The 13748-nt window shown below is 41.6% G+C and overlaps 1 protein-coding gene across 1 annotated transcript in view; it reads left to right on the forward strand.

Moving 5' to 3' along the window:
- ABCC4 (ATP binding cassette subfamily C member 4 (PEL blood group)) overlaps positions 1 to 13748 on the forward strand; it is a 153194-nt gene that overhangs the window by 35252 nt on the left and 104194 nt on the right. Inside the window, exons 6-11 of the mRNA XM_083610412.1 lie at positions 383 to 546; positions 3714 to 3839; positions 4827 to 5076; positions 7036 to 7140; positions 8780 to 8869; positions 11010 to 11201. Of these exons, the coding sequence (XP_083466538.1) occupies positions 383 to 546; positions 3714 to 3839; positions 4827 to 5076; positions 7036 to 7140; positions 8780 to 8869; positions 11010 to 11201 (927 nt within the window). The remainder of the gene's footprint in view (positions 1 to 382; positions 547 to 3713; positions 3840 to 4826; positions 5077 to 7035; positions 7141 to 8779; positions 8870 to 11009; positions 11202 to 13748) is intronic.

Below are 13748 nucleotides of genomic sequence, written 5' to 3' on the forward strand. Positions count from 1 at the left end.
GGCTACTTCGCATACAGACACACAAATTGCTGCCTCCAGAATTTCTTCCATGTAGTCATCTTTGGTTCAGGGGTACCTGCAAAAATGTTTAGGGGTACTCTCATTTTGACTCAAGAACATCACCATTTTATGGTTCAAATCGGGAAAAATAAATTCAGTAAATGGACAAAAGTACAAAGTTTCACAAAATGTTTAGAGGTATGTGTACCCCTGCGCCCCCCCCCCCCGAAAAAAGCACTGGTCACAGGCATCTCTGAACCCAGGTATGATTGTGTAAGGGAATTCGCCATTGCTGCTAAAATATGTGAAATACACCTGCGACTGTCACACTCTCGGCTCTAATGGCTGCTTTCAGTAAATTTGTGTGTTTCCGTTTCTGCAGGTGACTATTTTTTTGCACTTCTTATGGGCCGGACCCCTTCAAGCGATAGCAGTAACGGCCCTTCTTTGGCTTGAAATTGGCCCCTCATGTCTTGCGGGAATGGCTGTTTTAATTATTCTGCTTCCTCTGCAAAGCTGCATTGGGAGGCTGTTCTCATCGCTGAGGTAAAAGCATTTGGCATCTCGTGATTTTTGTTTCAGAATGTTTAAAAGATCCCTAGAAAGAAACCTGCCAACTTCATTTTTGTTTTGGTTTGTATTTTGTTATGTGCACATTTTTACATAAAGTATTGGAAAAAAAGGAGCGTGTTCATTCAGTGGAAAGAACAGAAAGCACTGGAAGTCCTTGCTTGTATGATACAGGTTTTTGTTTTTTGTTTTAATCTTTATGACATCTTGTTTTTGGACTATTTGCTTGGGCAATCAAGAGTAAGGAACCTATTGCATTAGGGAGGGTTGCAATTTTTAACTTTTAAATTCAAAAAATGAGGGGTGCGAAAAGGTTATAACATGACTTGGGAATTCAAAAGATAGTTTGGTTAAATTAATATAATTTAGTTTTACTCGGTAAGTAAACTGTTTGTAAAATTGCACAGAAATCAGTCATTGCCCAAGTACTTGCAGTTATATTCTACATTATTTGTTTGTTTGTTTGTTTGTTTGTTTATTTATTTATTTAGCATTACCCAGCATTTTCAAAAGGTAAACTAAACATTCTCTGGTTTTTCCAAGAGCAGCGTATGTGCTTTTAAAATCAAACATAGATTTACCAAACTAAATACTGTCCAATCGCAAAAATAATAGCAGGTTTGAATTCCCTCACACCCAAAACCACGTTTTTAAGACTGCTTACGGAAGAAATTTGCAAACTTGAGCTTTGACCGCCTAACATGACATGCTCTGCCATTGCATTCTCTTTTGGTTGACGTGTCTGCTTTAAAAGGCATTAAAGAAAAAATGTGGCAAATTCTCAGTTACTGCATTTGTTGAGGTTTTGAAAAGACAAATTGCTCAGTGGTAAGGCCAACTATTATTATATTTATTTATTTATTCATTCATTCCCCACTCACCTGGCTGGATTTCCCCAGCCACTCTGGGTGGCTCCCAATAGAATATTATTATTATTATTATTATTATTATTATTATTATTATTATTATTATCATTATTATTATTATTATTATTAATATTATTAATATTATTAATTAATTAATTAATTAATGTGATAAAACATCAAACATTAAAAACTTCCCTAAACAGGGCTGCCTTCAGATGTCATCTAAATGTCAGGTAGTTGTTTATCTCCTTGATATCTGATGGGAGGGTGTTCCACAGGGCAGGTGCCACTACCGAGAAGGCCCTCTGCCTGGTTCCCTGTCACCTCACTTCTCGCAGTGAGGGAACCGCCAAAAGGCCCTTGGCGCTGGACCTCGGTGTCCAGGCTGAACGATGGGTGGAGACGTTCCTTCAATTCAACAAAACTAGTGACTTCCCACTCACCCAACAGCAACATTTATAGCCCAAATTGCATACAATTGTGTTTTAAGGTTCGGGCAGTATCTATTTAGATTCTCAATTTTATCCTTCCAACAGTTCCACGAGGTAGGCATGGAACTTCGCCATGGCAACTTCAGTGAACATTATGACTAAGTGAGGGATTTTTCTTGGGTCCAGCACTCTTTCAGCCAAATGTCAGTCTACACCCCCCCCCAAAATGGGTTTTTTTGCCAGGCTTCTTAAAACCCTGTGAGGTTTCCTTGTTGCAGAGGGAATTCTAGAGTTGTGTAATATTAAGCCTTTAGGTATATAAAGGTTATTCTAGATTGCAGAAAGGAGCAGGGCTGACTCAAAATGGTTTTGAGGAAATAAATTTGGGCCCTGCCCTCATGGTGTCCCTGAGGGTATCTTTTACTTCCTTCTACAAATGCAACCAGCATATTCATGCCAATAGGGGAAAGTGAAGTTCTGTACTTTGAGAGGAAGTGTCAGAAGGGGAGAGGACTATGGAGGCAAGGACCAGGAAAATATTTGAGAAGAAGGAATGGTCGCTCCTGGTGGACCTTCTTGTCCACCTTCTTGTCTTTGCATCTCGGGCAAGATTCCCTCAGTGTGGATCCACAACCCACGGCTTGCCACCAACTTCCCCATGGGGACTTTTCTGGAAGAATGAGGGTGGGGTGGCAGACAGTGATTACGCCAGGTACCTGACCCGGTTTTAGCTGCCTTCTCCTGCCTCTTCTCAAAGCCATCTGCCACCAACTGCACCATGGGGAGGTTCTTGAAGAATTAATGTTTTTTACTTTTATTTTTAGTATACCACCCTATACCCACAGTTCTCAGGGTGGACAAAATCACAATATAAAATCACTGATAATGCACAATCAAAACAAAAACAATTCAATTCAAAAATCCTCATGAAAATTCATCAGCCTTGCAGTATGAATTTCTCCTGATATGCAACTTTTTAGATTCAGCTTTGAATAATGTATACATTTCTCTGTGAGCAATTTCCTCTAATCAAATGGATTTTTAATGGTTTATTTCACTAATATGTTCATCTTTATGCACGCTGCCTCCTAATATATGCATTTTTGTAAACGTCTTTGGGTTGGAGGACTGCATCACACAATTCAGATTTTTTTAAAAAAATTCCAAGGGCATGGTATTATTTGTGTACTTTGCTGCCAACCTTTAAGCTGCTTCAGAAACAATGGCAATGGCGCCCACCTGAGAGGTGCCAGAACTGAGTTCTGATTGGAAAAAAAGCCCTGGATAGCCGAAAAAACTTTCCCTCATTCATTCATTCATTCATTCATTCAATGTATATAATTTATAGCCCACCTTTCCCTCCATCGAGCTCATAGTGGCTTTTGTGGTTCTCTCCGGTGCTATTTTTCCAGAAAAAGAGGTACCAGAACTTACTATGAATACATTCTCTTATCATGGCAGTGGCGCACACTTGAGACATGCCAGAACAAAGTTCCTGCAAGTTCTGGCTTAAAAAAGCCCAGGTTCTTTTCCATCCTAATTTAATTCCCACAATGACCTTGTGCTATAGGTTGGTCTGAGTGACTGGCTCAAGGTCACCCATAGGTGTATTGGAACAGCGTCAAAAGCTTAAATGATTCTCTAATCTTAGGTAAACAGTTCACTAAACAGTTATTCATTAGCATTCGTACATTCTTTCCGCTTGGAAATAACCTATGGATGTCTGCGGAATAACCATTAACCATTTTGGGGCCCATATCCTAGAGGATGTTTTTTAAAAAAGGCAAAAACAAAAAGCTACAAATGGTTTGATTGCAACTTGAATAGTGTCCTCTTGAAATTGCAGGAGCAGAACAGCAGCCTTCACAGATATAAGGATCAGGACCATGAATGAAGTCATCAGTGGAATGCGGATAATTAAGATGTATGCTTGGGAAAAGTCATTCGCTGATCTTGTGAACAACATGAGAAGGTAATGTTGAACGCTTATCCAAAGTTATGGACAGGCAACCTTGCCACCTTCTGGTTTGCTTAGTTTTTTTGGTGTGTTTTTTTTTAAAAAAACAGCTATATAGCAGTTTAATGATATGTCTTCTTCCATGTCTCAAGAAAAGATTCCAAGAATTTTTTTTGGAGGACATAAAACAATTATCTCGATGTGCCTGAATAGCCTGTTTCTTTCTTGCTTATGCAATGGTAACATATATTTCTGTAAGTAGTGGTGATGTAATAATAATTACAGTTGCCATATGCGGTAACTTAAACATATCGCCGTCTTTAAAACCTGAGAGAAGTACAAAGCGGGACATAGCATATTTTCAATTTGTCATACCTTGAGACCTCAAAAATGTGCTCCAAAAGAGCAATCCTATATATTGTATAAGCTATCAGGTATTTTCATAGAATCATAGAATTGTAGGGATCCTGAGGCTCCATTCCCTCTTTTTTTAACCTTTTTTGTTTTTAAAATTAGAGATATATATAAATCCAGCCACAGGAAATGAAATCTTGCTCCTGCTATACTCTTTCTCCTCTCTTGTTTATTACTAAATGCAATTAGAAGAACAAAAGGACTTCGAATGCACTTCTCTCTAGATTGATTTATCGTGGTGTGTGTTTAAAATACGTACGTTTCAGAAGATCTCTTTGTGCATTGAATATACAGTGGTACCTCGGGTTACATACGCTTCAGGTTACACACTCCGCTAACCCAGAAATAGTGCTTCAGGTTAAGAACTTTGCTTCAGGATAAGAACAGAAATCGGGCTCCGGCGGCGCGGCGGCAGCAGGAGGCCCCATTAGCTAAAGTGGTGCTTCAGGTTTAGAACAGTTTCAGGTTAAGAATGGACCTCCAGAACGAATTAAGTACTTAACCCGAGGTACCACTGTATTGTTATGTGCCATGAAAATAAATACTTATTAATCAACTCTGTGTTATTATTACTATTATTATTTTCAGGAAGGAGATCTCCAAGGTTCTCAAGAGTTCTTACCTTCGAGGAATGAACCTGGCATCTTTCTTCGTTGCCAGCAAAATCACCGTGTTTATGACGTTCATGACTTACGTGTTGCTGGGCAATCAGATCTCCGCAAGTCGGGTGTTCGTTGCGGTGTCTCTCTATGGTGCCGTGAGACTCACAGTTACTCTCTTCTTCCCTGCGGCTGTTGAGAGAGCGTCGGAAGCAATGGTCAGCATTCGACGAATCAAGGTATTGTGTAAGAAACAAAAGCGGATGTTCTCTGGATATGTTTAATTGCAGCATTACAAATCCACAAAACTGCCAGTCCACTTTTTTTTGCAAGTCTCCCTCCTGTTAACCCTTTGTGAGAGCAATTACTCTATTCCGAACTTCAAAATGGGAAGGGTACTGCTGGTGGTCAACAAAAGAGGTTCAAAGACTCTCTCAAGGCAAATCTCAAAAAATGTAGTATAAACACTGACAACTGGGAAACACTGGCCTGGGAGTGCTCCAATTGGAGAACAGCCTTTACCAAAGGTGTCATGGGTTTGAAGATGCTCAAACTCAGGACAAAAGGGAGAAACATGCTAAGAGGAAGGCACGCTTGGCAAACCCTCACCACGACCAACTTCTGCCCGGAAACTTGTGTCCCCACTGTGGAAGGACGTGTGGATCCAGAATTGGCCTCCACAGTCACTTACAGACTCACTGTTAAAACCGTGTTGATGGAAGACAATCTTCCTTGGCTTTCTTCAGATGTGAAGGAAATAAGCAGCTATCTTCTTTTTAAAATACATCTGAAAGCAGCCCTGTTTAGGGAAGTTTTTAATATTTAATGCTGTTTAGTTTTTAACACTTGATTGGAAGCCGCCCAGAGTGGCTGGGGAAACTCAGCCAGATGGGCGGGGTATAAATAAATAAATAAATAAATATATATATATATTATTATTATTATTATTATTATTATTATTATTATTATTATTATTACAAGCCAGAGAAGAAGATGTTAGTCCTTTGTGGCCTCTTAAAGAGAGGAAGCACACAAACATTTTGTCAGCATTTCTTGCCAATTTACTTGTCAGGATCAGTCTACCAGTCCACCAAATTTGATAGGGCCACTCACCTGCCAATCTCACAGTATTGCTGTGGCAACAAGCGATTGCGTTGTGCTGCTCGCTGGTCAAGTATCAGCCAGCCGGCTGGCTGTCAGGTGCTTGGGAACTACAGCACAAGGGATGTTTTGAGAAGTGCGAGGTGCAGGGCTCACGTAGCACTTCTTTCTCCCCTCCCTATGGTGGCAGGGAGAGAAGAAGAAGTCTGCATTTTCCAAACTTGGAGGGAAAAGGAGCTTGCTTTGGCTTTGAGTGTCTGTTCATTGGTATGTGGCAGCCAAACCAAGCAAGATTTAACCTCTGTTAAATCAGCCATTTAAATTTGACCAAACTGCGGGAGGCAGTGGAAGACAGAGGTGCCTGGCTTGCTCTGGGCCATGGGGTCACGAAGAGTCGGACACGACTAATCAACAACAAAATCAGCCATTGAGCAAGGGTTAAATTCTGTTTTCTGGCTGGGGGTACCTGTTCCTCGCTAGGAGCAGGCATCCACAAGCAATGTAGAATTGAACCGTGTCCTCCACATCAGCTGACTTCACAAGTAAAGTCATCTGACTTGTTGTTTGACCTCATGGGTGAAGTTAGATGGTTTTTGGATCATACGTTTCCCATCCATACAGTTGGTGGGCACCACTGGGGGAATCAATGCTTACCTGGCTGTCAGACCTCTGAGTCTCTGCTATGTTCTGCTTCATTTTAAAATTTGCCTTTGAAGCAGCCTTGGGTCAGCTATTGATCTAGTTCTCATTATTAATTTTTTTGTGGGGCGACACCTCTACTTTGCATGATTTGTAGAATGAAAGAGTAGTTTTCCAGGGTGCATTTAGAATTCAATATGCTAACTTTAAACTATAATTTCTTAGACAGTGATTTAACTTTTCAGGTGTGTTTGGTGGCTGCTCTTCCTATATATTCACAAGGAGGTGGTGGGTTCTCAGTTTTCCTGACCTGAAGCTGTTTACCAGTTAGCGCCATTTATCGTTTCTGACTGTGGCTATGTAACCTTGTGATTCACAAGGAAATTCTGGCTTATTTTCCCTATGCGGTTCTGCTTCGTGCTCAAAGAAGTCTTTGTGCTTTCCCCCCGTTGGTGCAGAACTTTTTGATCCTTGATGAGATTTCTGAGGTCAGCCCGCAACTCAAAACTGGCAGTGAAAATACACTCCTTCATGTGCAGGATTTGACCTGTTACTGGGACAAGGTAATGTCATTTCCCCCCACTTTGAAACAGCAAAATAGGAAGGAGTTTGATTTAATCCCAGAAGTACACTTCTTCCACAGCTGGATGTTGCTGAATTCTCTTTTTATCATTAATTTAAGCAGTAAGCAGCAACGGGGAGCCAATTTGGTGAGTTGTTGTTGGTTTTTGGTTGGGGGGCAGGGAAGCAATCTTCTACATCAGAAGCTGGTGTAAATTAAGACAGCATAAAGTTACACCAAATCCAAACCCTGTTCAGCAGCAAGGCTACTGCCGGCTGAGACACCCTAAGCCTTTAAAACAGAGTTTTTAAAATTTCACTGCCTTTATTGCCGGCTTAAATGGTTTCCAGATTGCATGATCGAGTTGAACAGACTTAGGTTTCAGCCTGTTCTCACATCCAATCCATTCCTGAGGGAAAACATTGGTCCAGCAAATCCACAGTTTGATTCTAACAAAATCTCTAATCTGTTTAAAAGAAATATTAAAGCTATCAATAAGAACAGTTTAAAGGCAAGTAGTTAAAACTTTGAAAATCAATTAAATTCAGCAGTAAATTAAAAATATTAAAACACTTGGATGTCTTCTTGCCTAGAAAGGCTTTCCTTAACAAAAATGTTTTAAGCAGGTACTGAAAATAATACAGCAAAGGCGCCTCATTTGGTATACAGAGATTCACTTGTGCACGTATTCAACTTTATGAACTCTTGAAGTTCTCCTTAACATTCTGTAATCATTCAGTAGGCCCCATTTCACCAAGCATATGTTATCTAGCTATCTCAAATTGCGTTCTCTGCATTCTTTCTATTCAATAGCTACGTTCTGAAACACAGTGTTATATCTGAATCAGATTTTCTGTTGAATGAAAGTGCAGTACAGTGAAGGTGATATCATGGTCACAAAGGTTGTGGCGGGATGGTTTGTGTGTTGTGAATGAGTGTGTGTTAATAATGGGCTGATGCTGCCACCTTGTGGGGCTTTATAAATAATATTTCAAAAGGCATCTTCCTCCAAAATTCAAACCTCCCGAAGTTCAAAATGAATCAGTATTAAAGGTTTTAGAACACAGGCATGTGAGCTGAGGCTTGGGTTTTAGTGGAGACTTGGTTTCCATTTTTTTATTGATTATTGATTGCTTATTTAATTTCTATACCGCTAAATATATTAAAAATATCTCTAAGCGGTGTACAGGAAACTTAAGCGACAACAGCGTAAACAAAATATTACAAAAAGACACAGTTACATATTAAGATGTTACATTAATACAAAGTTACTATATATATATATATATATATATATATATATATATATATATATATATCGAATCTTGAAAACTTATTAAATGATCTCACTGGATAGCATTTATGTTATATTCAAGAAACAAATAGAAGGAAAGATGCCGCTGAGCTATGATGTAGAAAATATGTGGCCAGGTTTCACTCTGAAACAATGCTGAGACAATATAGATGTAATTCTAAATCGCTTGAAGTTTCCACCCTGATTCTTAACCTATTTACTTTGAAACAAATACTATTACTTTCATTGAACCCTGTTTCCAGGTATATTTTATTGGGACTGCAGACTTTTCTGATTCTAATATCTGTCAGAATTTTTTATTAATTGTTCTGTTGTTAATGTATAGGCTTTGGAATTGCCGACACTTCAAAACATTTCAATTACTGTCAGACCGGGAGAATTACTAATTGTGATTGGCCCCGTAGGAGCAGGAAAAGTAAGTCATAACTCAGATTTTTACAGTGCTAAGAATTACAGTTAAGTTGTCCACAAACCATCCAGTCTTCTAATTTTGAGGCAGGTGGGTGGTCAAAATAAGTTTTAAAGATGTTGCAAATTGCAAGAGCTATGAAGTCCTAAGGCTTCAATCCATGGACACAGGTATTATTTTTGTCTGCTATTATGGTATGTACTTTTGTGTTTTCATATTGTAAACCACCCTGTGATCTTTGAATGAAGGGCAATATGGAAATTTAATAAAAAATAAAACATGCATGTATCTGTCATAAGTTCTAAAAATGCTTCCCAATTTGCTTCTAAACAAAGAGTGTGTGCCCAGATTTGGGCATTCATGCCTAGGTTAACTAAGTGGAGATAGACATCACCTGGGAAGACAGGCGAACTAATGCCAGTGTACTGGAAGAAGCAAAGATCACTTGTGTTGAAGCAATGATTCTTCAATGTCAACTTCAGTGGACTGGTCATGTTGTGCGGATGCCTGATTATCTTCTTCCAAAGCAACTACTCTATTCCAAACTTAAAAATGGAAAGTGTAATGCTGGTGATCAACAGAAGAGGTTGAAAGACTCTCTCAAGGCAAATCTAATAAATAAATAAATAGTATAAACACCGACAACTGGGAAACACCGGCCTGCGAGTACTCCACTTAGAGAACAGCCCTGACCAAAGATGTCATGGGCTTTGAAGACGCTTAAACTCAGGATGAAAGGAAGAAACGTGCTAAGAGGAAGGCACGCTTGGCAAACCCTCACCACGACCAACTTCTGCCCGGAAACCTGTGTCCCCACTGTGGAACGATGTGTGGATCCAGAATTGGCCTCCACAGTCACTTACGGGCTCACTGTTAAAACGTGTTTATGGAAGACAATCTTACTTGGCTTTGAGTGATCTCCAAAGAAGAACTAAGTCGAGATAGACATGAGCGTTTTGCCCATGTGCCTGGCCCCCTCCTTCCTGGTAACTGTGGTTAGTAGGATCTGAAACAATGGTTTGGAAGATGTTTTTTGGGGGGTTATTATGGTTTGTTCTGATCCTAGTAACCACAGTTTCCCAGTTTAGACTTAACAAGAGAATAGGGTTACTTAACCTAGGAAGTCTTCAGTCGCAGCATGCCCAGAGGGGGAGAAAGGAATCATAGAGCACATGGCTATTTTGGCTTAATAAGTGTGTGGCTGAGGATCACACCAATGAACTGAAGGATGTGGACCCGAATAAATGAATGAAATACATTACTCAGGTATTCCAAACTCTTGCATTGTGTGACAGCCCAATCTGTACTGCTGCTGCAGTGTAACGAGAGATCTGCACCTCAGATGTGCAACTAAAGCAGATTGTTTTGCAGTCATAGAATCCCCAAAAAAGGTTTGCTAGAGCTAAAGTGTGCCAAGATTTAGGGTTGCTTTGTGTATCCAGCTCTAACTGTGTCTCTTATACTTTGCAAGGTAAGGTAAAGGGACCTCTGACCATTAGGTCTAGTCATGACCAACTCTGGGGTTGTGGCACTCATCTCGCTTTATTGGCCGAAGGAGCCGGTGTACAGCTTCCGGGTCATGTGGCTAGCATGACTAAGCTGCTTCTGGAGAACCAGAGCAGTGCACAGAAACGCCGTTTAACTTCCCACCAGAGCGGTACCTATTTATCTACTTGCACTTTGACGTGCTTTCGAAATGCTAGGTTGGCAGGAGCAGGGACCGAGCAATGGGAGCTCACCCCGTCGTGGGGATTTGAACCTCCGAACTTCTGATCGGCAAGTCCTAGGCTCAGTGGTTTAACCCACAGCACCACCCGTGTCCCCCATGGTTAGGGTTAGCCAGGGCTTTTTTCATCTGGAATTTACCGGAACCCAGTTCTGGCAGTTCTAGAAAAATAGCACTGGTGTTAGCTATACTTATGTCTGGTGCTGTTTATTAAGTCTTCACTCTGGTAAAAATAAGTGCAGGAAGATTAGGTGAGGGAGCAGTTGAGCTCCTCTCCCAGTTGCTTGACAATAGCTAAAAGCATTATGTCGGCCCATGTAATAAGTGTTGCAGGAGGTGAGTGGATTTGCACGTACGCATTTTTTCCTGCACCCATCGAAAACCTTAACTTTAATTATTTTTTCTCCCCAACGCTTTCAGTCTTCGCTCTTGAGCGCCGTCCTTGGCGAACTGTCTGCAGCCAAAGGTTTCACAGATGTTCGAGGGAGAATAGCGTATGTTTCTCAGCAGCCGTGGGTGTTTTCTGGCACCGTAAGAAGTAACATACTCTTCGGAAAAGAATACCACAAAGAAAAATACGAAAAGGTTCTCCGAGTTTGCGCTCTCAAGAAAGTAAGTCCTTGTCATTGAAATTCTACTCAGTATTGATCCGGAGCAGAGCTCAGACGTATAGTTAGCAGAGTAAAACACGTTGCGGGATTCCCAAAAAATAGACTGGAGGCAATTAAATATTTCATCCAGCAGAGCTTTACTGCTGCTGAAGGCAAATGAGCATAATGGTCATAAATCTAATACATTCAGGATTGGCACTGTGCATAAGAAATCCAGTTGCAGCAGACTTAATTTTAACTTACAATAACTTAAGTCTAAACCTTAACACTATGTATACTATGTACAGAACACCACACCAGGAGGAAGAGAGATAAATAGAGAAAGTGAAACCCAGGCTCCCTCTGGCCCTACTTTTATAGTCAGCATGACCTTGACAGAAAAGAGATAAGAGAATCAGTTTAAACCAGCTGTGCTCAGGTTCTCTGAAGGTATAACCCAAACATCATGAACCTTCTGATTGTTTCTTTCACACACAGAAGCTTCCAGAACCCTCCTGAACTAATCAGAATAGGAAAGTTCTCTACACATCAGATCAATACTTTCTGCACTAAGAAATGCAAACCGACAGTCCTCCCCATGGAAGATTTTTTGAAAAACTTCACTGTGTGCAAGTGACCATTCGGAATGCTTTTAGTGAATAATTAGCAGTGAGGGTTGTATCCGGCGAAGTTTTGTTGGTGCAAGGACATCTGCTCCTTCAGTGGGATTTCCCTTTCATGTGCTTGCCCTGATCTACCGTATTTTTCGCGCTATAGGACGCACCAGACCATAGGACGCACCTTGTTTTAGAGGGGGAGAACAAGAAAAAAAAAACCTCCCCCTCTCTGCCCAGTGCCCCTTCAGCGAAGCGGCAGGAGGCGCTGCACAGAGAGGGGGAGAATTTCCCCCCCTTGTTCTCCCCCTCTAAAACAAGGTGCCGTTCAAGGTGCGTTCAGTCGCCTTCAGGCGGCTACCTTGGAAGCCTGGAGAGCGAGAGCGGTCGGTGTGCACCGACCCCTCTCGCTCTCCAGGCTTTAGGTTCCTTTCGACCTGCTCTTTGGGGCTGGCGGGGGGAAGCCCACTGCCAGCCCCAAAGAGCAGGTCGGGGAGCAGCTGAAAGGCGCACAGCCTTCCGCTGCTCCGCGAGCTTCTCGAGGCTGCCGGGGAAGCCCAGGGCTATGGCTTCTTTAGCCCCACGCACCCTCTCTGGCAGGGAGAGGCTGCGCGTGGCTATGGCAATACCCCCACCTCCCGCAAAAGCCCACAGGAGCCACGCACCCTTTAAGGAGCGCACGGCTCCTGTGGGCTTTTCTACGAGGAGGGAGAAGGGACTGACTGGCCGCGTCAGTCCCTTCTCCCTCCTGAGGAAAAGCCCACAAGAGCTGCACGGAGCTTGTGTGTGGCTTTTGGGGGCTTTTCCTGCCTGCCTCCCCCCTGCATTCGCTCCATAGGCCGCACACACATTTCCCCTTCATTTTTGGAGGGGAAAAAGGTGCGTCCTGTAGAGCGAAAAATATGGTAAATCTGCTTCAGAGGGTTAAGGGAAGTCCCAGAACATATTGGGGGAGAAGAGAGTGAGGAGAAGTGCAATGATGCAGGTGTGAACTTTTTGCAGCTCATAGACCTCTTGAAACAGCTAATGTTTTTAAAAACTGCATAAAGGTTAGTTAACATAGCCAAAAAAATACCTACCGATTGAAACTGCCTGCTAGTGAATTAGCATTCCAGATTTTATAATATTAGTTTAGTATGTGGTTTTATCACTTGTTAGGTTTCTAAAAACTTTTGGAGGCACGTCATATACACTCACCAGTGTTAACAGCCTCGAGATCTTCAAATGGGTTACATGTCTAAGACAAATGCATAGCACTGGATTATTACATTAAGAAACTGCATCACTTTAATATCAAAATAGTAGTGATAATAAATATCCTGCCTTTCCTCCCAAGGGAACATTTACAAGTAAAATTATCAGTAGCAATTTGCTTGACATTACTGAACCTACTGCGGCAGGAAAAAAGTAATTTTGGTATTGGCACATAAATACCTCTGTGTTTTCAGTAAGTTCTCATTAATGGATGGCTGATCATACTTTAAGGGATGAGGGTGGTGGTGTGGTCTAAACCACTGAGCCTCTTGGGCTTGTTGATCAGAAGGTTGGCAGTTCGAATCCCCCTGACGGAGTGAGCTCCCGTTGCTCTGTCCCAGCTTCTTCCAACCTAGCAGTGCAAAAGCATGCCAGTGCAAGTAGATAAATAGGTACCGCTGCAGCGGGAAGGTAAACGGTGTTTCCGTGTGCTCTGGTTTCTGTCACGGTGTCCCATTGTGCTAGAAGTGGTTTAGTCATGCGGGCCACATGACCCAGGAAGCTGTCTGTGGACAAACGCTGGCTCCCTCGGCCTGAAAGTGAGATGAGCACCACAATCCCATAGTCTCCTTTGACTGGACTTAACCACGCAGGGATCCTTTTTTTACCTTTACCTTAATTGATGGCTGATCATACTTTAAGTTTGGTTACAGTATATATGCTAGAACAGCTTTTAAAGTCATCTCTGTTTGCTATTTAAA

Source organism: Podarcis filfolensis, assembly GCF_964270895.1.
Source record: "Podarcis filfolensis genome assembly, chromosome: 4".
NCBI lineage: Eukaryota > Metazoa > Chordata > Lepidosauria > Squamata > Lacertidae > Podarcis > Podarcis filfolensis.